The sequence below is a fragment of the Podarcis melisellensis genome, assembly GCF_964234715.1.
Source record: "Podarcis melisellensis genome assembly, chromosome: 10".
Lineage (NCBI taxonomy): Eukaryota > Metazoa > Chordata > Lepidosauria > Squamata > Lacertidae > Podarcis > Podarcis melisellensis.
In genome coordinates this window covers 19,623,073-19,649,679 of record NC_138542.1, presented here as the reverse complement: position 1 = coordinate 19,649,679, position 26,607 = coordinate 19,623,073, and the positions used below count along the sequence as shown (strand labels likewise).

The 26,607-nt window shown below is 43.6% G+C and overlaps 1 protein-coding gene across 13 annotated transcripts in view; it reads right to left on the bottom strand.

Moving 5' to 3' along the window:
* CADPS2 (calcium dependent secretion activator 2) overlaps positions 1-26,607 on the bottom strand; it is a 349,563-nt gene that overhangs the window by 258,556 nt on the left and 64,400 nt on the right. For all 13 annotated transcript variants that reach the window (XM_081928821.1, XM_081928827.1, XM_081928826.1 and 10 more), the window contains exon 2: positions 10,623-10,736. In XM_081928821.1, coding sequence (XP_081784947.1) covers positions 10,623-10,736 — 114 coding nt within the window. The remainder of the gene's footprint in view (positions 1-10,622; positions 10,737-26,607) is intronic.

Sequence of the window (26,607 nt, the reverse complement as noted above, 5' to 3'; positions counted from 1 at the left end):
ATCCCATTACCAGTGGCAGCAGTTGGAGTGCAGATAGCACAGAAAAGCAACCCCCTGCCACTGTTTGCATGCACAACCAAGGATCAGAAATCTAAACCTGCGATAGGGATGAATTAATCTGTCAATTTAGGTTTCTCTCCGTTTCTCATTTTTCCACTCTGAAGTGCAATTCACAATTCCACATCACAGTGTGGTTTTCTTAAAAGCACGCAGTAAAATTTTATACACACACCTTAGTGTGAATTTCTTCTAAATACAGACAAGTTAGTATGCAGTTTACCCCAATCTACATATTTCTGCAAAGAATTTCTGGATGCTATTTTTCCAAAAATATATACACAATCTTGGCATTTGGCCCTGGTGGAGCAGGTTAAAATGCTCATCTAGGACAGAATACTTTTGTCACAGTTACAGACGCTTCAGGTTACAGACTCCACTAACCCAGAAAGAGTACCTCAGGTTAAGAACTTTGCTTCAGGATGAGAACAGAAATCGCGCAGCGGCAGCGGGAGGCCCCATTAGCTAAAGTGGTACCTCAGGTTAAGAACAGTTTCAGGTTAAGAATGGACCCCCAGAACGAATTAAGTTCTTAACCCGAGGTACCACTGTAGTTATTAGAGCTTCTTCTGGTAGCATTTCCCCCCAGAAATTATCAGGCTAAATACCAACACTAATTTAATGAACAGGTAAGTCCTAGAGCCCTAACTGTGGTAACTAATACTACTACTACTACTACTACTACTACTACTAATAATTTATTATTTATACCCCGCCCATCAGGCCGGGTTTCCCCAGCCACTCTGGGTGGCTCCCAACAGAATATTAAAAACACGATAAAACATCAAACATTAAAAACTTCCCTGAACAGGGCTGCCTTCAGATGTATTATAAAAGTCATATATTGAGTGAAATTGTTTCAGACTAAACCTCTGCAAGATGATATCATTCAGGAATATCCAGAGAAATGGCTGTACCTTATAAATGAATACAAGGAAACTTGGGGAGGGAGGGGGGAATCAAGAAGTTAATGTAAGAATACCATTATGTCTCTAGCAGTTGCCTCAAAAATAGAATTTTTAAAAATCTAGGGATTCTTGGAACTTTAAATATTATGCTGTAATGAGTGGCTGGTTCTGAGTGTTGCTCCTAACAGTTTTAAAACAAACCAATAAAGATACAAGCATACAAAAATGTTCAGGAAGAAATGGTTGTGATGTTAGCTCCTGGTAACCATTTTCAAAACAAACAGTTACAGCAATAAAAATAATAAGCACATTAAAGCTTCTACTGCATGCAAAGATATCTACAGGGTACTGTGGCCCAATTTTAATAACTTTTTTTCTTTTTTGCTATCTCTTTTATTGTTTATATCCAGGGCTTATAATAAAAACGTGTGCATCTGCATGAAATAGATAGAAGTCACATAATTCTACAGCAAGCCCAGGAGAAAAAGAAGCATTTTAACTACATTCACAATTGTACTTAAAATGCATACAGGAGAAAATGAAATTGAAATTTAGTATGATATAATGGCATTATAAATAATGGATAAGAGGAACAAGACCACAGCTTTCAAGTTTTTCTGCTGCAATACTGAGGCTCCTTATCAACACCCCTCTTTTCTATTCCATGTGTAATTCCCGATACTTACCCATTAATAAGAGTTACCTACACACACCTGGCTGGTTAAGTATCAGCCTGTTGACTAATTTGCATTAGGAACATTACCTTTATTGAGCAAAACTACTGGTGAATAGGCAAAACGTGAAACTCTAGCAGCCTTTGCTATATATAAATAAAAGAGGGCCAAGCCCTCTCGTTCCTTTCCAACTTGGAGAGATGAAGCAACAGGGAAGGAGGGAATGCTTAAAATTTTAACCTTCTGCCAGCATCTGCTTAGAAAGCCCACAGGATGAAAAGTGCTTTGGAAATAAACATTGCTTCGCTCTCACTCTCTCTCTCTCTCTCTCTCTCTCTCTCTCTCTCAAAAAAAGAAGTCATCCAGGGTTTGTTAGTTGAGCTTTCAGAAGCCATTAGAATGGATGGCTTACTTCTTTGTTCCACCAAGGTTGTATTTACTAAAAGATCTATGTGACAAGTGCGGTTTCAGCATTCTGTATTGCCAGGTGTAAATAGGAGCTTTGAGGGAGAATGTATTTTGAATAGTCTCTGGGTGTTTCTTAAGGGTTATTATTGTGCACAGCAGGGGGGCGGGAATCCACCTTTCTGTTTAAATGCAAATCCAAAGTCAGACAGAGATATGATTTAATTGGTTAGAAGACAGTCCTTATTTGATGTACAGTGATACCTCGGGTTGAGAACTTAATTCGTTCCAGAGGTCCGTTCTTAAACTGAAACTGTTCTTAACCTGAGGTACCACTTTTGCTAATGGGGCCTCCTGCCACCACCGCGGCTGTGTGATTTCTGTTCTCATCCTGAAGCAAAGTTCTTAACCCGAAGTACTGTTTCTGGGTTAGTGGAGTCTGTAACCTGAAGCGTATGTAACCCGAAGTACCACTGTACAGTGGTGCCTCGCAAGACGAAAAGAATCCGTTCTGCGAGTCTCTTAGTCTAGCGGTTTTTTCGTCTTGCGAAGCAAGCCCATTGACGGATTAGCGGATTGGTGCTATTAACGCTATTAGCGGCTTTTCGGCTTAGTGGATAAGCAGATAAGCGGCTTAGCAAAAAGGGGGGAGGGGAAAAAAACCTCAGGAACTCGCAAGACATTTTCGTCTTGCAAAGCAAGCCCATAGGAAATACGTTTTGCGAAGCACCTCCAAAACGGAAAATTCTTTCGTCTAGCGAGTTTTCCATCTTGCGAGGCATTCGTCTTGCGGAGCACCACTGTATTCTAGACGCCTTGAGGAAATAAACCGAAATACTTTTGTAAGCCAGAAAAGGTTGAGAAGTAGACCTGCTCCCCATTACTTGTGGTAAGCTTGGGTAGTCAAATAGGGACGCAGGTGGTGCTGTGGGTTAAACCACTGAGCCTAGGGCTTGCCGATTGGAAGGTCAGCGGTTCGAATCCCCATGATGGGGTGAGCTCCCGTTGCTTGGTCCCTGCTCCTGCCAACCTAGCAGTTCAAAAGCATGTCAAAGTGCAAGTAGATAAATAGGTACCACTCTGGCGGGAAGGTAAACGGCGTTTCTGTGCGCTGCTCTGGTTTGCCAGAAGCAGCTTAGTCATGCTGGCCACATGACCTGGAAAAACTGTCTGCGGACAAATGTCGGCTCCCTCGGCCAGTAAAGTGAGATGAATGCCGCAACCCCAGAGTCGTTTGCGACTGGACTTAACTGTCAGGGGTCCTTTACCTTTACCTTTTTTTAGTCAAATAGGAGCTTCCCCCTATATCAGCTAAGCAGTTCAATCAAGCCCCTCTGAACCACACACAAGCCTGAGAGGCATTGGGGCTCACATTGGGCTGGTTGATGTATCTCAGCTACTTCTTCCTTCCGTGAGGTGGGAAGAAGCAGCCAAGATAAATTTCGTGCATTGTGATATTATCAGCATATCACAGTATTTAGTAGGGCTGCCATACATCTGAGATTTCCCAGACGTTACCAGGATTTCAAAGGCGGAGATGACACCTGGGAGAAATTTCTAGAAGGTGGTGGTTTTACTTTTTGAAATATGGCAACCCTATATTTAGCAGGTGAAATATCACCATGTTGAAAAACAGTTACAAGTATCGCCCAGCCCTATTGATGACCAACAGCTGTAGCTGTTACCCTGTTCAGTATCAGAGGAATCACAACCAATTCAGACATATAGAAGACAACAACTATTGAATACTACAGCCTAGTCTCTGATACTCTCTCCCCACTTTTAGGAAACCGCCAGCCCCCATAACTCTTTGGATTATGTAAACACAATAAAGGCTCTTCCGCCTCTTCAGAAAAGGAGAAAGACTAGCTGGTCTTCTATTCGTCCAGACGTTGTACCTCACCCATAATGCTTATCTGAAGATTTCGCAGCCACATTAGGATGAAGAAATGGGCACTGGGGCCTAAAGGTTTGGTGTGCTTGCCCTCCTGCCCTCCCTACCCCCTTCAGGCCTATGGGGAACAGATTGAGAAAGCAGGAAGAACTCACACATGGCCAGCAGATAGGTGATATGTAAGGACAGGAGGAAAATTCCTTCGTTTAGACAAAATAATGCAGATTCAGTAGGCACACCATAACACAATTCCTCATAGGGTAATAAAGGAAAAGAAAAGGCCTATTTACATTTGAAAGCAATGAGCTAGACAATGAACTTACGTTTGCTAAAAGTGAAAAATAAATAAACTGAGTAATTAGAGGAAAGTTTTGGTAACAAGGGCAGATCAGACAGTGGAACCAATTCCTTAATGAGGTAGTTACTGCTAACTAAACAGAAGTGTTGCAGCCATAATATTTCCCATACAAGTAGAGCGGGTAATTAATTTCTTCAGCCATGATGTTTTCTTTAAGTCATGTCTCCAAAAAAGAAAAGAAAAAAGGATATTGATATTACCCTCACCCCTCAGCACAACTACAGACTACTTTTAGCCGTTAAGCAGTCTCTTTACTGCTCAGGTAGATCGTAAGGCAGCCTTCAAAAGGGAACATGATAAGAACAATTGTTCCGACAGCATTACAACTATTTCTTTAGAGAATACAAGCTTGTAAAAATCCTGATTTCCCAGTTTGCCCTTTCAGTATATCACTGTAGTGGAAAATGCAAATTGAGCAAAGCCCTCATACCCACTCTCTCCTCCCTTCCCCCAATATCAAACAAGATTACTGTCAAGAGGTCCTCAGTTACCGGAACAGGCCATTTTGAAGGCATAAATTTGCTCTCCATTGGTTTGCATCAAGCAATCATGAACGCTGATTACATAAATTTAGCACTTTGCTGCTCATTTTTCTTTATGGGATTTCAGCCATGGATACATTGTCCTGTTTTTGCAGTTTCTCCACTCAACATACAGTGGTACCTCGGGATGAGAATGGGATCCGTTCCAGAGCCCCGTTCACATCCTGAAGCAAACGTAACCCGCGTCTGCGCATGCGCAGGTCGAATTTCGCCGCTTCCGCGCATGCACGTGACGTCATTTTGACTGTCTGCGCATGCATGTACGGTGAAACCCGGAAGTAATGTGCTCCGTTACTTCCGGGTCACTGCGGAGCGCAACCCGAATATACTTAACTTGAAACACATTTAACCCAAGGTATGACTGTATTGCCCTGCTGAAGTTTACATAAAAATTAGTTCAGGATTTGACAGGGTACAACATCTTGAAGATTCGGTGTTGCTAATTGCAACAGAGCGCTCTCAAACACATTTCAGTCGCAAGTATGCAAACTACTATGACTTTTTAAAAAATGGTCTGGGAAGTGGGGTGGATTGCATTGGCTGGGATAAGAAGCAGAATGTTTAAGCATTTGCTCACACTGGACTAGCGATTTGGAGTCTGGACCCAAGGGCAACGCAGAAGAACAGTCAAGACCAAGAAGACTAACCAGACATGCAAGCACGATAGAGCTCAGGCAAACCTCCTTGATCAAGCAAAGCTCAGCTAATAGCGGAAGCTCGAGTCAGGCATTGGCCAGCAATAAAAAACACAGTGTTCGTGAAGTGAACACTTTATTTCAAAAGACCCCGAAACAGTGCAGGCCTAGCGATCGCAGCAAATCTTCCCAGTAGGTCTTGCCCCAATTGAGGCCATTGCAAGGACTGAAGCTTCCTGCCTTCCCACAGCCGCCTACCCCCCCTCTTCTCCAGGGGTTTTTCCAAGCAGTTGCAGACTGTGTCTGGATGCAACCAAACTCTCCTCAATACTTTATATTTCTCTGCGTATTCTAGGAAACCAGCGGGGAGAGGAGGTGGTCACAGCAGGAGGGGGAAACCCCCTGGCTTCTTCAGCAGCCTGCCTCATCGCTGCCTCTTTGCCTGCCTCCTCTGCAGCCTCCACTTCTGCCTCTGATTCTGGACTGCTCTCTACCACAGTCTCTTCCTGCTCACTAAACCCTGTTGCCCTTTCAGCTTCCAACATGTCCTCCTCCCAGTCTTCTCCCTCTGACCACGCATCACTGTCCCACCACCAATCCCCTGGCTCTGAGCCTTCTTCCCTTGCAGGATCCCTAACTGCTGCCTCCCACCACTCCTCTGCATCCAGCCAGTCCATGACATCTAAAATAGGAAGGGATCATTTTTAATACTCCTTCCTGACTAGGAAGAACCAATGGACACTCTGGGTGGATGAAGTCAGGCCAGGTCTTGGTGGTACTTCCATGAGTCTACAGTTACTCAGTTTCACCACAAAGGGCAGTAATCAGCAGCTCCTGAAAAAGTGCAGAGATCTCCTGTTTTTAGATCTTGCATTATGAGTGTAGGGACAATAATATATAATACAGTCATACCTCAGGTTAAATATGCTTCAGGTTGAGCGTTTTCAGGTTACGCTCCATGGTGACCTGGAAGTAACAGAGCGCGTTACTTCTGGGTTTCGCCGCTCGCGCATTTGCAGATGCTCAAAATGACATCACATGCATGTGCAGAAGCGGGAAAACGGGACCCACGCATGTGCAGTTGTGTGTTACGTTCTACCCAGGATGCGAACGGGGCTCCGGAACGGATCCCGTTCGCCTCCAGAGGTACCACTGTACTTGCTTTGGTTAATGACACACATGCCCTTAACTACTCAGAAAACCCAGCCCCTTCAAATACTATTAGTAATAATAAAATGTAGATTTTTTTAATCCTATGTTTCTTCCAAGGAGCTCAGGACGGTGCACAGACTTACCTTTCCACATTTAATCCTCATAACAAGCCCTTGATGTGGTTTGGGCTAAGAACGCAACTGCCTCACCATGTGAGCTTCAAATCTAAGTAAATATTTGGTCTAACACTAACCCTGAAACCACATTGCTTCTAAAGTTATCACATACAGCAGTACAGGGCCCAGACTTTAGTGTCCTTGCAGCAGACATCTATATACCCAACTTTGTACTCATACAGTTCTACCCCTCCTATCCATTTCCCCCCTTTCATTGAAAGCATGCCCGGTTCCCTACAGTATAAATACTCTAAACAAAGCTTCAAAAGGCTCTATAGCATTCTGTTGTCAGTTTCCTGGTGTGGAAGGGAAGAGCTAAGCCTCAAGCTAGTGCTTAGGAGAAAAACATTTATTCTGGCACACAGGAAACTAGAGAGTAACATTTTGATTGGCACACTAGGGTTTTCATTCTTCCAGAATACAATCCTTCCCCTCCTAATACTGGCTTAAGGCTTGCCTCTCTTCTCTTGGATTCTACTTATGGAATTATCTCTTCCTCTCTCTTTTGTTGCCAGTATGCTTTCAGACTCGATTCTTCTAGTTTCCCCCCATCGATTCTGAGTAGATGTTGTTTGGAATAGCCAAGACCAATGGCATTACCAATGGCACAGTACTGCTCTCTTTCAAGTGAGTTATTGCATAACTAAATGATCGCTGCAAGCACAGCCTCTCTTCTGCTGATAATTAGCCTTGTGATCAAGGTCTACTTTGTACTGGGAGCATCACCAAATTTGCGCTGCAGGCCTGCTCTATAGAATTGTCTCAAAGCGAACAGCCACCAGAATTAGGAAGCATATTCTTCAGACATTCAGTTGGTCTATTTGTTCATTGATTCTACAGCTTGCCAAAATAGTCCATGTCTCAGTGCTGGGCACATATTACAAAAGGATTGTAATAAAACGTTCCCATTGGAGAAATGCTCCTTTATATCGCCACAACAAAAGCTTGTGACTTGAATTCTATTCAGAGTTCTGCAGAAGACTTTTTAAGCTCTTCATATGCCATTTCTAGTGTGGTATCATCTGTAATATGGGCTGAAAGCAGGAGGGAATTTACCTCTCCACCCTTAGCTATCTATAATTAGGACTGCAAGCCTTTTGGCTTCCACCTCATGGGAATAAGAGATGTGTTTGAAAATGTTATAGCAAGAATGGGAAAAGATCCAGGGAAAGGCAGAAAAAATAAACAGAAGCCAGAATTAAATCTGATTTTCAATTTCCAAGGTCATAGATCAATGTTCTTCAATACCTGATTTCTGGATTTTCATATTTGATAAATATTTTAGATGCTGTTAAATAAGCACCACTGTAGCTAGGGCCCTCTATTATACTCCTAAAAACATGAAAAAATTAAAAACATAAAATATATTAGTGAAAAATAAATTATATTGGTATATACAAAATAAAACATAGTACAGGTGAAACTTGGGAAATTAGAATATGTTGGAAAAGTTCATTTATTTCAGTAATTCAACTTAAAAGGTGAAACTAATATATGAGATAGACTCATGACATGCAAAGCAAGATATGTCAAGTATTTATTTGTTATAATTGTGATGATCATGGCGTACAGCTGATGAAAACCCCAAATTAACAATCAGAAAATTAGAATATTAAATGAAAGCAGCAAAACAAGGACTGCAAATAGAGCAAATATTGGACCTCTGAGAAGTAGAAGCATGCATATGTACTCAGTCCTTGGTTTGGGCCCGTTTTGCATCAATTACTGCCTCAATGCGGTGTGGCATATTTTCACCTGTATATATAAAATATATACTCTAGCTAATAATCCATCATATTTGCAGTAGTACTGAAAAACGTTGGCTAACCCAGCTGAAAAGTTGCTTATTAATCTTTGCAATCTCTTGGGATCATTCTGTGGTGTCCACCAATAGATATCTGTTTGTGCACTGCACGTATATGACCTGCACTGAATGAATGCCATGAATATGCTTTAATTATTCTATTGATTGATTGAGTCAATTATTCCGTTATATGTAGGATATGATAAGCTATGCTCGGGAAACATTTTGCTGCAAAAAAATGACATATTCTAGCTCATGCACTAAAATTATGATGGTAGGATTAATGACACAATCAGGGGTTTCCAGAATGAAGATGTTCCACTCTTCTCCAAAGGATGTTTACTTGAGATAGCTAAGAAGTATGCAGAAGACAAGATGAAGTAGCTTAACCCTCAGGTGGATCAACTTTGGTGCAAAGTGATGAATGTGGTAAGGCACTGATGGTAAAGTTTCTATTAGGCACCAGACTTGGAAGGGTTGGACCATATGGAAACAAGGAGGTACCCCTGCTTGGATAAGTAGATCATCAGCAGATTCCAGCCTACCAGTTTCTGAAAGCTTAACAAGCTGGTGGTATTTCAGTGTCTGACTGGATTATATTTCCATTTGGCTTGTTGTTGATCGCTTTATGGGGACGGCAGTCTTCTTTTCTCCTAATTAGCCAAGTCAGGGAAGTAAGCAGGCCCAAACATTCCAAGAGGAAAATTTTGATTGGCTCAAGTTCTTTGCTTATCTGTGTTGAGTATTCTTTCAGCAGATCTTTATACAGCCCTATCAGAATGTAGGGATAGTTGTCCAAGTCCAAATATTGTGCTCTTGTGTTGTTCAGCCACTCCTCCAACTCAGTCAAGTGAGGGGATCCGACCTTCTCTCCTAGCATCGTTGGTCCTAGTTTCTGAGTTGCCTGATAGTAACTCCTGCTCCGGTCGGACCTCAGGGACCTCGTTTTCTAAAGTTAAGCCGGTGGCATCTCGAATTCAGATTTCGAGAGTAGGGCTGTCAGAGAATTCCAATGAAAACAAGAAACAGGAGTGGGAATTGTCTATGTTCTCTTATTCACCTCAGGTCCAGAACAGGAAATCAATCAGGATTGGCATTCTCTACTGGAATATCACCATAGTGGACAGTGAGACACATAACTTAATTGTTGGCAGAAGGCAAACTGCAGCAGAACAGAAACACTACTGCATATGACAAACCCAGAGCGGAGTAGAAAATGATGCCTTCTTACATCCCTAGCTGAGAAGAATGTGTCAAAAGGTGACTCTAGACTTGTGGTGGACGGGGCAGCAGATCAGCAGCATGTCACCATCAGTGTGGGGGAGGGGATAACATTTTTTGGTTGTTCGGAAAATCTTATGTGAAACTCTGTCAACTCCAACTCCTAGGATGTTACCATAAAGCAGCAATGCAGCTACAAGCAAAGGCTCTAGCAGCTCAGTCAGCTGCTTGTGGCTGGAAAGCCAAACAGGATGTTTGTGACTGTTGCCATGGGAACAAAGGGGCAGTTCATTCTGTATTGAGCACCGGATGTTAGCTCAGTGTGTGTGTCATATGACCTGTACTGGAAGTACATGGGTGGAGTTTATTCTTACTGCTGTGGAGTGCAGACATGTTTCTCTGTACTGATGTAATAGACAGAAATAAAGGATGTAAATAGTTTTCTGTCTGCTTCTTTCCCCTTCCTGGGGGACACCAAAGGGGAGAGAGAAGGAACGGTGTGTTCTTCTCACATCTGGGAAGAATCGCCGAGACCTCGCCTGCTTATCTGTCGGGATTAGCAGCGGGGAGGTCGCCAAGGAATATCTGCCGGTGCCTACGCTGTGGCACATTCCTCTGACCCAGGCAGAATTCCAACACTGAGCAGAATTAAGAAATTGTATTCACACAATTAAGTAACCTTGAGCTCACACACTTACAAATACTACTATAAAATTGGGGGTGGGGATTTTTACACACATGCCTATGCTGCCACCCATTTTAGGCACTGCCCCATGAACAACCACATTCAACGTACCTCATAGTAACTTCGAACGGCGTTACAAAATGCTTCATCAGCCACAATTTGTGTCTCTCCATTCAGGAAGGCCTGAAAGCGCTCCTTCACAATCTGTAGCTGTTGCTTGTTCAGCTGGAGAGAAAGCAAAAATTCAGTCAGCAAAGCTACATGTTTAGCTTCTTTTCAAGATTTAAAAACTCTTAGTTGTTCCACACATCAATTTCCTCCTTTAACTCAGTATGCCGTTACTTTCAATAACTGCTAGCAACCACACCTGGATAGACAGATATTTGGGCTGCCATACGTCTAGAATTTCCCGGAATTTGGCAGCCATTTTAAATGTTCAGGAAATTTAAATGGCAGTCCATTGTGGGAGTGGATTTTTTTACCAGAATTTTAAAAAAAAGTTATTTAAAAACTGTTTTGGGGGCATAGCTGTCAATGTTTCCCTTTTTTAAAGGGAAATTCCCTTATTCCAAATAGGATTCCTCGCAAGAAAAGGGAAAAATTGACAGCTATGTTTGGGGGGATATTTTGGAGAGAGAAAACGCTCAACAAATGTGGGCAACCCCCCCCCAAAAAAAACCCCAATAAATAAAAAGCTCAACAACCTTTGTGTCCATATTTTCACTTCCCAAAACACGGCAACCCTAAGATAAGATAGATAACACAATTTTGTTTATTCTATTCTACAAAATCTATGTAATTTGTTATACAGAACAGCTTTAATTTCATGTTAGGATAAGCTACAGTCACACAATAATTTCCTACTACTTTTACCATTTCCCTAGTTAAAATGGACTCATCCCCTATTCTTAAAATCTGAAAAGTTTCCAACTGCACAGTGGTGTGAACACAAAGAGATGGAGGGAAGGGTGTGCATGTTGTTGCACTCTCACCCCCAACACACACACACACACTTCACTGTACACACTTTAAGCAGCAGAAATGAGCTTATGTGCATGATGGGAGAGATGTCATCAAGGCAGCAGCATGAATGGAGACTATAGGACATATTACAAGAGTATTACGAAAATCAGAAAATTTAAATATACCTTTTTCCCCATTACCGTGAACCGTTTCCCTGCCCAGAATCCCTAACTGGGACAAAACATGTCCCAGTTTTGCCTGAAGACTTTTCAGAACGATCACTCGGAAGATCAGCAACTAACTTAACTGCTCAATCTAAACAATGCGGAAAGAGAAACCATGTAACAAAGGGACACTCGAAAACAAGTTTTTGTTTCCGCCCTTCCACAAAACCCAAACAAGAATGAAAACCTTAAGACTTGTAGCACTAAAGGCAAACAATTACACACCACTTTTGTACATCAAAACCCACCACAAATAATAGTTAGGAGTCTTGTGTCCTAGCAGTTGTGGGCCCAGACATCACGTTCCTCAGTCCCCAACCCCACGGAGAATTCAAAAACAACAGACTGGTTTGGGGATCAAAACAGGCTATATCTTCATTGAATACAGATGAAAGAGCTTTGGCTTGGGCAATTAAATACTTCCAGCCCGCCTGCCAGAAATGATATTCTGGTCAATCTGCACAGGGGTTTCAAATAGGGCAACCCCTGCAAGGACTGCTGTCTGGAGAAGTGCCATCAGCCCTGGGCTGTGGCTGGGCATGAAGACATGGCCACTCCCCCCCCCCAAAGAATATGTTTAACAGGATACCCAGCGTTTGGAGGGGAAGACTAAGACTACAACCTCTCCTCCATCCCAGACTGAGGTTTCCCCAATGCCCAAACAAGTTGTGACGATTGCTGTAAGGTAGGCAAAACCACCAGGCTGGATCCAATTTGACCAGTGGGCAAATTCCTACCTGTCCCCAGAACACGGCAACCACCTTAGCCACAACAAGGTCATAAAACCATCTCTTGAATTGAGGGAAGTGTCACGGTCCAGTTCACGGGCGATTGAAGTCCCAGTGGAGACGTCAGGACCGGGGGCAAGATGGTGGAGTGGGAGCAGGAACAAGGGTCCAGAAGGCAAGAGTCAGGAAGCCAAGAGTCCGAGGGTCAGAGAGCCGGAAGTCAAGAAGCCAAGGGTCTGAGGATCAGGAAGCAAGGAGTCACAAAGTCAAGGCTCTGAGGATCAGGACGCAAGGAGTCACAAAGTCAAGGCTCCAAGGATCAAGAAGAAGGGAGTCAAGAAGCCGAGGTTCGAAGATCAGGAATCAAGAAACCAAACGCAACAAGGCAGGAAGCGTGTTGCTGTGACAAAGAGCCGAAGGGAAATGCTGACCTTATATCCCTTCCTGGCTCTTGCCACCAGGTGCTGTGAGTTACCAATCGGCTTTACCTGTGAGGCTGCGCCTTGCCTCTTCAGAACAAACTTAGGAAGGCCCCAGTCCTGCAAAGTCCTGTTGGTCACAGGGCCTGGCTCCTACACACACACCAGACAGGAAGACAGGTGGGGAACCCGACAAGGGAAATAACAGGTAAGGGCTCCAGGTGCGGACTCTTTAAATGGCCAGGTCGTGGACCTGAGAGAAGCCTTCCTGCTCCATCAGCTCCACCCCGTGCCCCAGTCTGCACGTGAGCCTGCACTCCCATTTGCCAATCCCAGGTGCAGGCTAGGATTCAGCTCCTGATAGGCGGCACGGGCTTACCCCTGAATCACCTGTCCGGACTGGATGCTGATCCCAGGATCCCCTGTCAGGGCCTTGGAAGAACCTGCGCTGCAACACAAGGGTGAGCAGACTTGCAATCAGTTTGCGTGGCTTTAGAACAGGTATAGGAGGGGAGGGGATATAATAAATAAATAAATAATAATACGGCGGTACCTCAGGTTATGGACGCTTCAGGTTACAGACTCCACTAACCCAAAAATAGTACTTCAGGTTAAAAACTTTGCTTCAGGATAAGAACAGAAATCGCATGGCAGCAGTGCGGCAGCAGGAGGAGGCCCCATTAGCTAAAGTGGTACCTCAGGTTAAGAACATTTTCAGGTTAAGAACGGACCTCTGGAACGAATTAAGTTCTTAACCCGAGGTACCACTGTAATGATAATGTATTATTTATTATTTATACCCCACCTATCTGGCTGGGTTTCCCCAGCCACTCTGGGCTGCTCCCAACAGAATATTTAAAAATATGATAAAAGATCAAACATTAAAAACGTCCCTAAACAAGGCTGCCTTCAGATGTCTTCTAAAAGTCAGATAGTTGTTTATTTCCTTGACATCTGAAGGGAGGGTGTTCCACAGGGCAGGCACCACCACTAAGAAGGCCCTCCGCCTGGTTCCCTGTAACCTCACTTCTCGCAGGCTGGGAACCACCAGAAGGCCGGGCTGAACGATGGGGGTGGAAATTCGCCTTCAGGTATACTTCAGGTATTGTTTTGCTGTTGTGTTTTCCTTATTTACTTGTTTTTGTCTTGTGCTTTATTCTGTGAGCCGCCCTGAGATCTTATGATGAAGGGCGGCATATAAATCTAATAAATAAAATAAATAAACATTGGAAACCTGCGGCCCTCTGAGCTTCATAGAGTCATAGAATTGCAGAGTTGGAAGGGACAAGAGTGTAATCTAGTTCAACCCCCTGCAATGCAGGAATCTTTTGTTGGGTTCCAAACTTCCATCAGCTCTAGTGAGCACGGCCAAGTTCACAACATCTGGAGGACCCCAGGTTCTCCATTCCTGCTTTAAAACATTCCCTCCATATACATTTCAAGCGTCCTGAACTGGAAAGCCCCAAACACTAGCCTCTAAGAGGGCATCAAGCTTTCTAGCCACCTGACAAATGTGGTCTATACTTTCCTCCTCGACAAGACTGTGTCATCTTGAAGCTGGTCATTAAAATGTTTCCCTGACACATGCTGCATCACAAATAAACCGCTGACAAACAAATGCTAAGCTTTCTGCCCATTTCCTGCAAAACACGCACAGAATTGTTTTATTAGGCAGGCATAATGTTTATTCTTCTTTGCGCAAATCAAAAAGCACTGTTTGCTAATGAAGGCACATTACAGTTTGCCATACTCCTATTATGCTAAATGGTTTCACTGTTCTCCGAAATGCTTTGCAATTAGATACTGTTACCAGCTCTGTTTAACTAATACTTTAATCATTTGTAGCTTCGTGTTGCAAAGCAAATAAATAGATGTTTAGAACGTTGAGGCAATTTTAATCTGTTTTAGTATTCTAACCTTTGTGTGTTTGAAGGGAGGGTTGTGATTCTTTCCTTGTTTTACCTTTTAGGGGTATTTTGCAATCGGCAAATGAATTATACGAAATATAAATAAATAAATAAATAAATAAATAAATAAATAAACAAACAAATAGCTGCAGAGATATCACTGCCTTTGTCAATCTGTGTGATTCTGTTTTCTAAAAACGCAGTATCGTCTGAGTTAGTTGCTGCTGTCTTTCTCCTATGGTTCTTCCAAAATATACAGATATGCCAGTAGATGGCATAACTCTTTTGTGGCTGAAGCCCCTTTTTCTAGTAACAGCAAGCAAAAAAAATGCTAAACCAGGTATTTAATTTCTCCTTACAGAAACAGGCAAGCAAAACCCCACAAAAATAAGAACTGCCTCTGAGATTCTTACTGCGTACAAGTAGTTAAGAGGATTATGATTCACTACCCAAAAGAAGCAAATGCAAACTGATGAAATATGCTGGGAATGATACTGGAACAACTGCAACTAGTGTCTGAACTTTTTAATCTCCGTCACTTTTAATATCTGTTACAAGTGTATGCAGTTGGGCAAACGACTAAGTGCTTATCTCCTGCTTCTAAAAATTAGTGCAGAATGATAAAATGCAGCAATTACAATGGCACCACCACCACCCTCCAAAAAGAGGGGTGCAAAAGATGACACAGATTTGCATGAAATTAACATTTCCCCATTTTTCTGTATGGACACAAATTCTGAAAAAAATTGCTGATACAGTGCATCTCACCATAGAGGAGGCAACTGTACCTGTTCAGCCTGTGTCCAGGTGTTTACTGTTGATGAGCAAATTTTCGAGGCCCCAGTTATCTGTTCCTAGAGTCATCACTACTTGAACTAGTTAGTCCTTCAAGTAGAGGACTCCTTCAAAGGGGCTACTCTCTTAATAGAGAGCGGTCTTCTGTAAAGGAAGACAGGTGACCACTATAGCAGCAATACAGATCACTATGGCTGGCTTCGTCATATTCTGTGGCTGCTGTTGCTTCACCCATAGTTACTGGCAGGTTCTGTTGCTATGGATTAAACACAAATCCCTCTATGCATCACTTCAGCATTTAAAGGACCCCTGGATGGTTAAGTCCAGTCAAATTTGACTATGGGGGGTGGCATTTATCTCCTCTTTAAAACCAAGGGAGCCAGCATTTGTCCGCAGAGGTAAACGGCGTTTCTGTGCACCTTGGCTTCCATCACGGTGTTCCGTTGTGGCAGAAGCGGTTTAGTCATTTTCACAATACTTTCTAGTTTTTAATTTGGGTGGTGAAATGGTTCATTGGTTACTATATCCTCAAAGTAACATATTTATTGGTATATGAAGCAACTTTTTAAAAGAGGTCCATAAAAATATTTCCCACCTCTCTTAGGCCCAATTTCAGGCTTGTTGTTGTTTTTTTAAAAAAAGAAGACCATTTGCTTTTAAGCCTTCTGCATCCTCTGCCTCTGTTGTTTCGCTATTAAGCCTCTGAAGCCATCTACTGTGTGTTATTTTAGATTATCCATTTGTGCTTTATGTATAATTTCTTAAAAAGATGAAAAAGCCTAGAATCACATGCAATTTACACCTTGAAATCAAGATCAGTCAAATAAAGCACACACAAACACGCCGTTCTCACCACCACACAAACAAAGAACCATAACTTCAGAGGTAACTGACACACACCAGTATTTTTCTTCTCCTCAAAACTCTCACAAAAACTACAGATATTTAACTTATTTCTAAATGTGGAAATCCTACTTCAGACAGAAGTCTAACTTAAATACTTCAGACAGAAGTCTAACTTAAATACCTGAAAAGCACAAAGGACAAAACAAAAATTCTGTAGCAGCATAAAAGACTAACAGACGTCTTACGTCATAAGCTTATGTCGTCCAGAAAAACACACGAAGAATGAGAGAAAAGCAATTCTAGTGGAATTTCTTCCTCACTCAGTCACCTGTCATGGAATGCTAATGCCACCTTACCAAGAGGTTGAGTTGGCAAAGTCTTACCAACTAATAAGGTTTCCAGCCCTGGCCCCATATTAAAATCCTTTGCAGGATATTGTTTCTATTTCTTGAATGGACAGCTCAGTGGCAGAAATTCTTTCCAATTAGTTACGTGATATGCATTGGGCATCTTCCCATTTCACCCAAGCACAGATGTGGCTATAAAAGCTTAGTGTGCTTTCTGCAGGCACAACTTGTCTCATATAAAACTTGAGTTTAATCTTCTTAATAAGTTAGTAAAGGAAGAAAAATAAAATGCTGGCCTGACATAAGGATACCAGAAAACACAGTTATTCAGGGAGGACTATCTAAGGGCCTTCCTTAGCAGATATATGATGCAGGTAGGGAGCTAAGGTAGCAATAACTTCTTTTATGGGTTTGATTTTCTGCATTTCCCATCTACTAAATATGATACATAAGTTCATCACTGGCTGAAGAAAAAAGTTCTAGATCCCCTCAAATGTGCATTTATTTGCCCTTGCTGAGTTGTCAGAGAGTACCCCCAAATGTTATTTATATTATGCATTCATCCTGGGAAGTTGTTATGCAATCACACTTTCAATATTATTTGCCCCTACAAAGGTTTTGGGGCAGTCCTTCTGCTTCATTTGCAATGAGTGCATTTTAAAGCTAAGTTAAGAGCTTTGAGAACTTAAAAAAGAAAAGTCACTTGATCCAGGGACAGTCTACTTATATATTGGCCTATTCCAACCTCTTTTCCTTAATGGCGACTGCTCCTGCTCAGGCTGCACAGACTAAGCTTTTTGTTTCCTGAAATTCGTTCTGATTTTGCAGATAAACTATAACTAATAGAATTCTACAGGATGGGATATGAGTGTGTGAAAACAGTCAAGATCCAAGGATCTCCAGGCATGTGCCTCCAGATGGTGGAGATAATCAGGCACCATTCTGGCACCCAGGCATCTTTACTTGGTCGCAAGTGGCTGATAAGGTAAAGGTAAAGGGACCCCTGATCATTAGGTCCATTCTTGAGCGACTCTGGGGTTGCGGCGCTCATCTCGCTTTATCGGCCGAGGGAGCCGGCGTACAGCTTCTGGGTCATGTGGCCAGCATGACTAAGCTGCTTCTGGCAAACCAGAGCAGTGCATGGAAGTGCCATTTACCTTCCCGCCAGAGCAGTACCTATTTATCTACTTGCACTTTGACGTGCAACCTCACTTTGTGAGGTTGGCAGGAGCAGGGACCGAGCAACAGGAGCTCACCCCATCGCGGGGATTCGAACCGCCGACCTTCTGATCAGCAAGCCCTAGGCTCTGTGGTTTAACCCACAGTGCCACCCCCATCCCTAAGTGGCTGATAGCCAGGGGCAAAATGCGCCTGTCTAATTTCGAACACTGCTTTTGCCACAACTTAAAGCAACAGCAGGAGCTTAGGGAAGATGGTGCCCACGTGGCAGAATGCCTTGCTGGTCCTATCTGGCATCTCCAGGGTTCAGATGAGATCTAAGAGAATTTCTGCTAGAAAAGGAAGGTAATGGTTTTAATCATTACATAGTTTGTGCTAGCAGACTAAAATTGAGCCATTAACTGACAAGGCTAGCCTATGTGTTTTGCCTCAGTTTGGTTGACAGGCTTCAACAAAAGGAATATTACTTTGTAATGAATGCCACACTGATCTCAAGATAATATATATATGAAAAGCATTTCCAGCATGGGGGTTTGCATCAGGCTAGTAGCTCCCTACCCACACACCAAACAAACCATAATCCCCAGGTTTCATTTTTAAAAGTTTAATTTCTTCGTTTTGAAAACTGATGCAAAAACACCCCTAGACCCTCCAGCCTTAGGTGTTGCTTGGAAAAAAAGACCCACAGCTTGAATGTGACTTCCTGTTCGCCTTTTTAGTCCACAATTCGTGTTGTTCAGAGTCCTCAATTCTACCAGCGCTACTGCCTTTAAACCTGCTATGCTATTACTCCTCCAATTCTCCCAGCCCATTTCCTGTATCACTCCCTTGTGTAAACTGAAAGCAAAGCAGGTACACAACAACACACCATCCATTGCACAGCCGGGAACAGATCAGGTTTTATAGACTGAAAACATGTCATGCCCATTTCAAAAGAAGTTTGTTGCTCATCAACTCTTAGAACAACAGGAAAGAACTCTCTCCTTTACTGAAAGAACCAACTCTGAAAAGGTTATTTAAAAATAAAAAGAGCTAGACAGAAAATATTTTATATTGAAAAACAGTTCTGTGGATCCATTGCTACTGCCCTTAAATCTTAAGCCCCATAAGTAAATAAACAAAAATGAAAGCATAGCAAGGAAATTCAGCTAAGAAATCTACATAAAATATTATTCTTATATACTATATGCAGAGTAACATATTTGGGGCAAAGGAAATCAGTTAAAAAGTTCCAGTTTCTACAAATCATCACTATTAATAGGAGAAATGCAATTTATGACAGTACTTTACACCTTAAGGGAACTGAATTTAAATAGCTGAGTCAGTTTGCCTTCTACATGCTGAATACTAAACAGAAAAGTGTTTCCAAAACAAAGCTAGCTAAATGTCTGCCAACTGAAACATGACTTTGCATCATGCAAATTTCAACACTAAAAGACGCTTCACTCACGAACTGACCAAATGAACAAACAGCATGTTTAGGGAAGCTTTTAATGTTTAATAGGTTATTGTATTTTAGTGTTTTGTTGGAAGCTGCCCAGAGTAGCTGGGGGGACCCATCCAGATGGGCAGGGTATAAATATTATTATTATTATTATTATTATTATTATTATTATTATTATTATTATTAGATAAGGTTGCATTGGAATTTATAAAAAAAGCACACATAAAACAACTAAAACCCACTCAAACATTTCATGTTACTAATCTCATGATATCTAGAACAGGACAGTAATATACGCAATAGCTTTAATGAAAGTAATATCATATACCATCCATATCGGGGAATCTCATAGATCAGTATCTTTCGCAGGTTATGTATCTCAAAGGAGCGGGGGGGGGGGTTAATTCTGAGTAGGTCACAAACCTATTATCATAGGCTTGGGAACCCTTTTCCAGCCCCAGGGTCACTTGCCAGTGGCAGGCAGGGCCAGAGGTGAAATACAACAAAGCAATGAATACAAATTCTACCTTTGTACCATAGGCCAGCTCCTGCACATTCACAGAACTCTCTGCTTTGCCAGCAGGAAAGCAAGAGACCTTCTCAGACTTCAGGGAGACATTTCAGCTGGGCAAAAACACTGGAGGCAGCAGCTAGAGAAGTGATGTGGCCTCAGAAGAGTCCTAAGAGCATAGGATAGCCAATCACACAACAAAGACTGTGAGGTATCATGTAGATCCTGTATTATCCTACCTACCAAGAGATCATTCATTCACAGAGTTTGGATCTTTACTGCATGCAGAATGGCACCATATGCCCTTGAGAGGAGGAAAAAAAAGAAACCAACATTCAAATGATGACTGCGGGTGGTTCAGTTGATACATAAAGCTCGCCTACTTTTGGGAGAGAGAGGCAACAAAAAAACTGGGGGTGGAGAGAAAGGAAAGGGCCGGCTGGAATCCTGAACAAGAGAACTCCATGGTGGAACGTTTTGTTGAAAGCCCACTTGTCCACACTGGCAAGGGGCTGCCAGTGTCTACGTGGTCAAACTTGAAAAAGGTATTCTGCCATCTTTGGCCCTCAAAACCCAACACAATCTGCCACTACTACAAAAGAATGCTTTTTGCTGAGCTGCCAGGATCAGGGTAGAGGAGGCACAGCTGACTGGCCCTTGTAAAAGGTAAAGGTAAAGGGACCCCTGACCATTAGGTCCAGTCATGGCCTACTCTGAGGTTGCGGCGCTCATCTCGCTTTATTGGCCGAGGGAGCCGGCGTACAGCTTCCGGGTCATGTGGCCAGCATGACTAAGCCACTTCTGGCGAACCAGAGCAGCACACGGAAACGCTGTTTACCTTCCCGCCAGTGCGGTACCTATTTATCTACTTGCACTTTGACGTGCTTTCGAACTGCTAGGTTGGCAGGAGCAGGGACCGAGAAACGGGAGCTCACCACGTCACAGGGATTCGAACCGCCGACCTTCTGATTGGCAAGTCCTAGGCTCTGTGGTTTAACGCACAGCGCCACCCACGACCCGACTGGCCCTTGTAACCTGAGCTAAATAGTTTACGACAGATATGGGAACATGGATAAGAGAATGTTATCACTAGTAAAGTAAGCACCCCATTTATATTAGGAAACACTCATCAAATATAGCACATTGACTAGTTGTGGGGAGAAACAGGCATCTATCACTACATCAAACCTCCAGACAAGCAATTTTAATTTAACAGCAATATCTTACTGATCCCTCCAGACCTTCCAGTGTACCTGTGAGGAAATGCTTAACTTGTGAGTCATTAAACCAGGTAGAAATCGAGCAATACAATTCTACCTTAATTTAATACTCTGGGTGGCTGTTACAATCTCCGCCTTTTGCTACTGCAAAAGTTGGTTTAATAACCAACGTGTAAGTTTCATGTTCTAATTTTAATAGCTTTATAATATATCCTCCATATTTTGCACTGCCAGCTTACCCCCTGGTAACCATTTCTGACTGATGTGCTACTAGAAGTCAGAACTAGTTCTAGTATCAATAACGTTAATTAGATTATCAGGAAAAACAAAGGCTAGAAAAGTGGACAGGGTTGTGCAGCACAGTGTGGCGTTTTTCTCCTTTATTAAGAGCTATGATCAACAATATGGAACTTAGGAAAATTAAGAGAAAAGTTCTCACCGACAGAATAAAACAGGAAAAAACAAGCCCAAGATCCACTGATTCCAAAGTCTCCTTGCAGCAGCTCTTTGGTTTGGATTGCGATGGTTTGCAGAGTTATTGACATAGTTTGTTTTCACTTCTCCTACCCTACAAAGCTTGCTGAGGACTGAAGGGCAGTGGAGAGGGGGAAATGTCTCAATGTATAGTTGTATTTTCCCCAATCAATGCTTCTTCTTGCTGGAACATTTCTCTTCTTTGTTTGTATAACCTAATTAATATTATTACCGTATTTTTCGCTCTATAGGACGCACCAGACCATAAGACGCACCTAGTTTTTGGAGGAGGAAAACAAGAAAAAAAATTCTGAATCTCAGAAGCCAGAACAGCAAGAGGGATCGCTGTGCAGTGAAAGCAGCAATCCCTCTTGCTGTTCTGGCTTCTGGGATAGCTGCGCAGCCTGCATTCACTCCATAAGACACACACACATTTCCCCTTAATTTTTAGGAGAGAAAAAGTGAGTCTTATAGAGCAAAAAATATGGTATTTTTTTTATGAAAACTAGGGTCCCTGCAATCCAGTTAATGAAGACCCCACTGAAGGGTTTCTGGACTTTTGTTTTAACACATTCTTTTCTGTCAGGTTTGTACAAAACCTTAGCACCAAACTAAATGCAGTGGGAGGTATGTCATTAGAAACCACCTCAGGGTTTTAAAATGCAATAGCAAGGCCTTTCAATGGGACCACAGCATGACATGGGGAGATCCTGGCCTCCCCAACTATGATCCCAATGAAAACCGCTCCCCTTCCACCTTGCTATTAATGTGCTTTTAAATAAATAAATAAATAAATAAACCCTGCTGTGATTTGTAATGATGTCTTTAGCATCATATCTAGATCTGCTCTCTTTTTTGTTCTGAGTAACTACAAGAAAAGAGGGAGTGAAGACCACTCAGAAAGAGCTGCCAGCTCTCTAGAGATTGGTTTGTTTAAGAATTATAAAGTGACTCACTTGTTCCTAAACAGGAACTTGACAAAAACAAACCGTTTAAATTACCAAACCTTGGTTGCAGGTGAAGAGGGGCATGATGGGAAATCCCCATTCACTTCAAGATTCTGCTTTTCCATGGAGCTTTGCATCCAGGACAAGATGGGTCCAGAGATAACAACAGGCATAGGCAAACTCTGGCCCTCCAGGTGTTTGGGACTACAATTCCCATCATCCCTAGCTAACAGGACCAGTGATCAGGGATGATGGGAATTATAGTCCACAACACCTGGAGGGCCGGAGTTTGCCTATGCCTGGACAACAGCTCTCTCAAAACCAGGGCCAACCTTTTAATGAGGCAATTTGAAACAGTCTCCTTGGGACACCAAGATCCACAGGGGTGGCAGATCTGCCCCCACCCCCAATGGATTGCCTGTAGCCCCCACCACCAGAGAAGCAGCTGTGGTGGTGGGCTTCTGGGTTCTAGCAAGATCTTGGTGGAAGCCACCACTGTAGTCACTTCTTTGCCACTGTAGGTGCCCCATCTTACCCTGCCAAAGTGAGGAGGTGGCAGCAGCTTCCAGCAAGATCTCACAAAGGCCTGGAGAGCTCACATGATGCTCTCACAAGACCTTGCTGGGACATGGAAGTCGCAGCTGCGCAACCCCAGTAAGCGAGGCTGCGTTGGGGACACCTTCCTGTGCCACCTCAGGCAGCAAAACAATGCTACTCACTGGTCTTGGCAATTCAGAACACAATTCCTTTCCATCCCTTTTAGTTTCAGAGCTCGTTTGTTACATTTGTTCTGGCGTTAATGCTAGCCACAAACCAGTGGCGTAGCGTGGGTTGTCAGCACCCGGGGCAAGGCAAGTAATTTGTGCCCCCTAACCCATGGATTTGTGCCCCCTAACCCCTGGATTTGCGACCCCTAACCCTAACCCCCAGATGTTGTGCCCGGTCCAGCCGGGCCCCCCTGCACCCCCCACGCTACACCACTGCCACAAACAAACCGCAAAACACAATTCATAAACCTGCCTCAACTAGGACTATGCTCTGTAGTTTTACATTGGTGCAGATAAAGCACAGAAGTGGTTAGCTCCAAAATGGAAAAGGGAGTGTGAGAGTTATTCTGACCCCTTAACTCCTAAATAATAGGACAGCATTAACATCTTGCATTAACCCAGTGCATAAATAGCTCATATGTCTTTTGTAGCGCAGGATGGAAAGGAGAATTGGCAATATTCCATTTGTTGTCGCTGAAGTAGTCTCCTGGGCCTAGAATTAAATAATTCTATCTACCTGGGGACTAGAAGCTGCTGAGGGTCCAGAAGTCAACATAATCTGATTTAGTAAATAAAACGGGCTAACTGAATACCGAGACATGATTTTAAGTGCACTAAAATAGAAGGTAAAGGAGCCAAAAACCAAAGTAAAAAGCTTCACTCAACCAGGAAGCTCAACAGCAATTAATAAAGTCCTACAATCACCTGCTGACTAAATAATATTGATGGCTTCGAAACACCTCATCTACCACTGGCCAGGCAGAGCACTGTGAATTTCCAATAGCACTTGCTAGAATGACACACAGCTTTGCCATTCAAGTCTATCCACTATTGATCAGAAGAGACAGGTGTGTTCGCTGAGGAACTGAGCACTGTCTGGACTATATATTTTATAACTGTCAAGTTAGTTCCTCAAACTTTGAAGATTATGGGGTTTTTCAGTGCCAAACACCTTGCACTTATTTGACAATAAATTATCTCTCTGGCCCAGCTGAAGTGCCGTATCTGCAGACAAGGTGATGGGAGTCATTGCTCCTTCCCCCAAAACATGACAACTATTTCTGAGCTGGTTTGTACATGTGGAGCAGAACTAGACAAGATGCTCAGGAAGGGGCCACTATTTTACCCAAGGTCCCCTGTTGAGTTCTCTAAGCCCCACCCCATCCCCAGTTTTCGGCATGTAGCTTAATGTTTCCTTACCAGCCACAGCCAATTATACAGAGTGGGAGCAGTTAAATACACATATTGTTATTCTGACAAATCTAAGGGTAAAGGTAAAAGTGAAGGGACCCCTGACCCTTAAGTCCAGTTGCGGACGACTCTGGGGTTGTGGCACTCATCTAGCTTTACTGGCCTAGGGAGCCCACGTTTGTCCGCAGTTTTTCCGGGTCATGTAGCCAGCATGACTAAGCCGCTTCTGGCGAACCAGAGCAGCACACGGAAATGCCGTTTACCTTCCCGCCGGAGCGGTACCTATTTATCTACTTGCACTTTTACATGCTTTCGAACTGCTAGGTTGGCAGGAGCAGGGACCGAACAACGGGAGCTCACCCCGTCGTGGGGATTCGAACCACCGACCTTCTGATCGGCAAGCCCTAGGCTCTGTTGTTTAGACCACAGCGCCACCTGCGTCCCTTAATCTAAGGGTAGAATTCACCTAACAGAAATTCTGCAAAAGGCTTTCCACTTGCAGAATGGGGCTTTCCTCCTGTCTCACCCAACACACTGCCGCCCCCAATGGGCCCGGGGCAAGGGAACCCCTAGAACAGAGCAAAAGGCAGGGGCATTCTTCCTTGTGGCAAGCTAATGTGCAGAAATGTGATGTTCCTTCCAGGCACACGACATAGTTTCTATGATGCAGAAATTCAATGCATTATCACCTATTATATATGTGATGGGACGATGAGCTGCTTGTGCGTAAAATGCAAGTCCCTCAGAGTTTGATCAGGCTTTCAAACCTCTGCCTGTGACGGAGCCCCTCCAGCATGGCTGCGTCAATCACTAGTAGAATCCGAAAGTGGCTGCTTTCGGAAACGTTTCCAACATAAAAGCTCCTTAACGGAAACACGTCGTCTGGCCTCTCGGCGTGACAGTTTCCGTCGAGGTGTGGGTGTCCCTATAGGAGGTCCTGAGACCTCCCCACTGGTTTCGCTTGAAGCGTCTCTGAGCCATCCCTCCGACTCACTTTCCCTTGGAGTTCTTGCTCGCCCTCTACTGGTTCCCTCTTCTGCTGCTACTGCTCTCTCACCCTCAGTGAGCCTTTGCGCCTCCGGCGCTTTAGATGTCAGTTCCCTGACATCCACCTCCCCTCCAGGGCCCCCTTCACCCCCTCCCGTCTCCTCTCCTACTGGCGGTGAGGAGGTAAAACCCTTGAAAGAACCTCCCTCATCTTCCGACGTCGCGAACACTTCCTTCCACTTGTTGCTGTTCCTACTCTCTAGGTACTCTTCGTCATCAGAGTCCACTCCCTCTTCCAACTCCGACTCCGCGAACCCTTCCATTTCCTCTTCCTCATCGGTGGTGCCGAAATACTCCCTCCTAAACCTTGCTATCGGCTGAGGTTTCCTCGGGAACCTTTGATGGAACGTTTCTGTTAAAACCTCGTCATTGACTTCCTGCGCACTTACCCAGGTGTTTTCTGACTCCGGTTCCCCTTCCCACGCCACTAAATACTCCACCTGATTTCCCTTCCACCTGGAATCGAGGATTTCCGCTACATGGTTGCGGCGTTCCCTCTCTTCCAAGGCTGGTCCCCTGACGTGCTCCCCTTCACCTCCTCCCCTGTATGGTGACAGTAACGACCTGTGGAACACTGGGTGCAATTTCATGTGATTGGGTAATCGGAGTTTGAAAGCTACCGGGTTGACCTGCTGAATCACCTCAAAGGGTCCCAATCTTCTGGGCCTCAGTTTCTTACAACCCCCTTTGAACGGCAACCCTTGGGTTGACAACCACACTTGATCCCCCACCCTTATGGTTTCACCTTCCCTTCTGTTCTTGTCTGCCTGCTTCTTATATTGTGCCTTAGCCCTTTCTAAGTTGAGCTGGAGCTGCTGATGGATGGCTTCCATCTCTTCTACAAAATGTTCAGCCGCTGGGACGCTCCATCTCTCCCCTCCTTCCCCTGGAAATGCCCTGGGGTGACACCCGTAATTAGCCAAAAAGGGACTCATCCCTGTGGACACATTCTCCGCATTATTGTAGGCAAATTCTGCCAACGCCAACTTTTCGACCCAATCGTTCTCTCTGTCATTGACATAACACCTAAGATATTGTTGAAGAATGCCATTTGCCCTTTCCGCCTGCCCGTTGGTTTCAGGGTGCC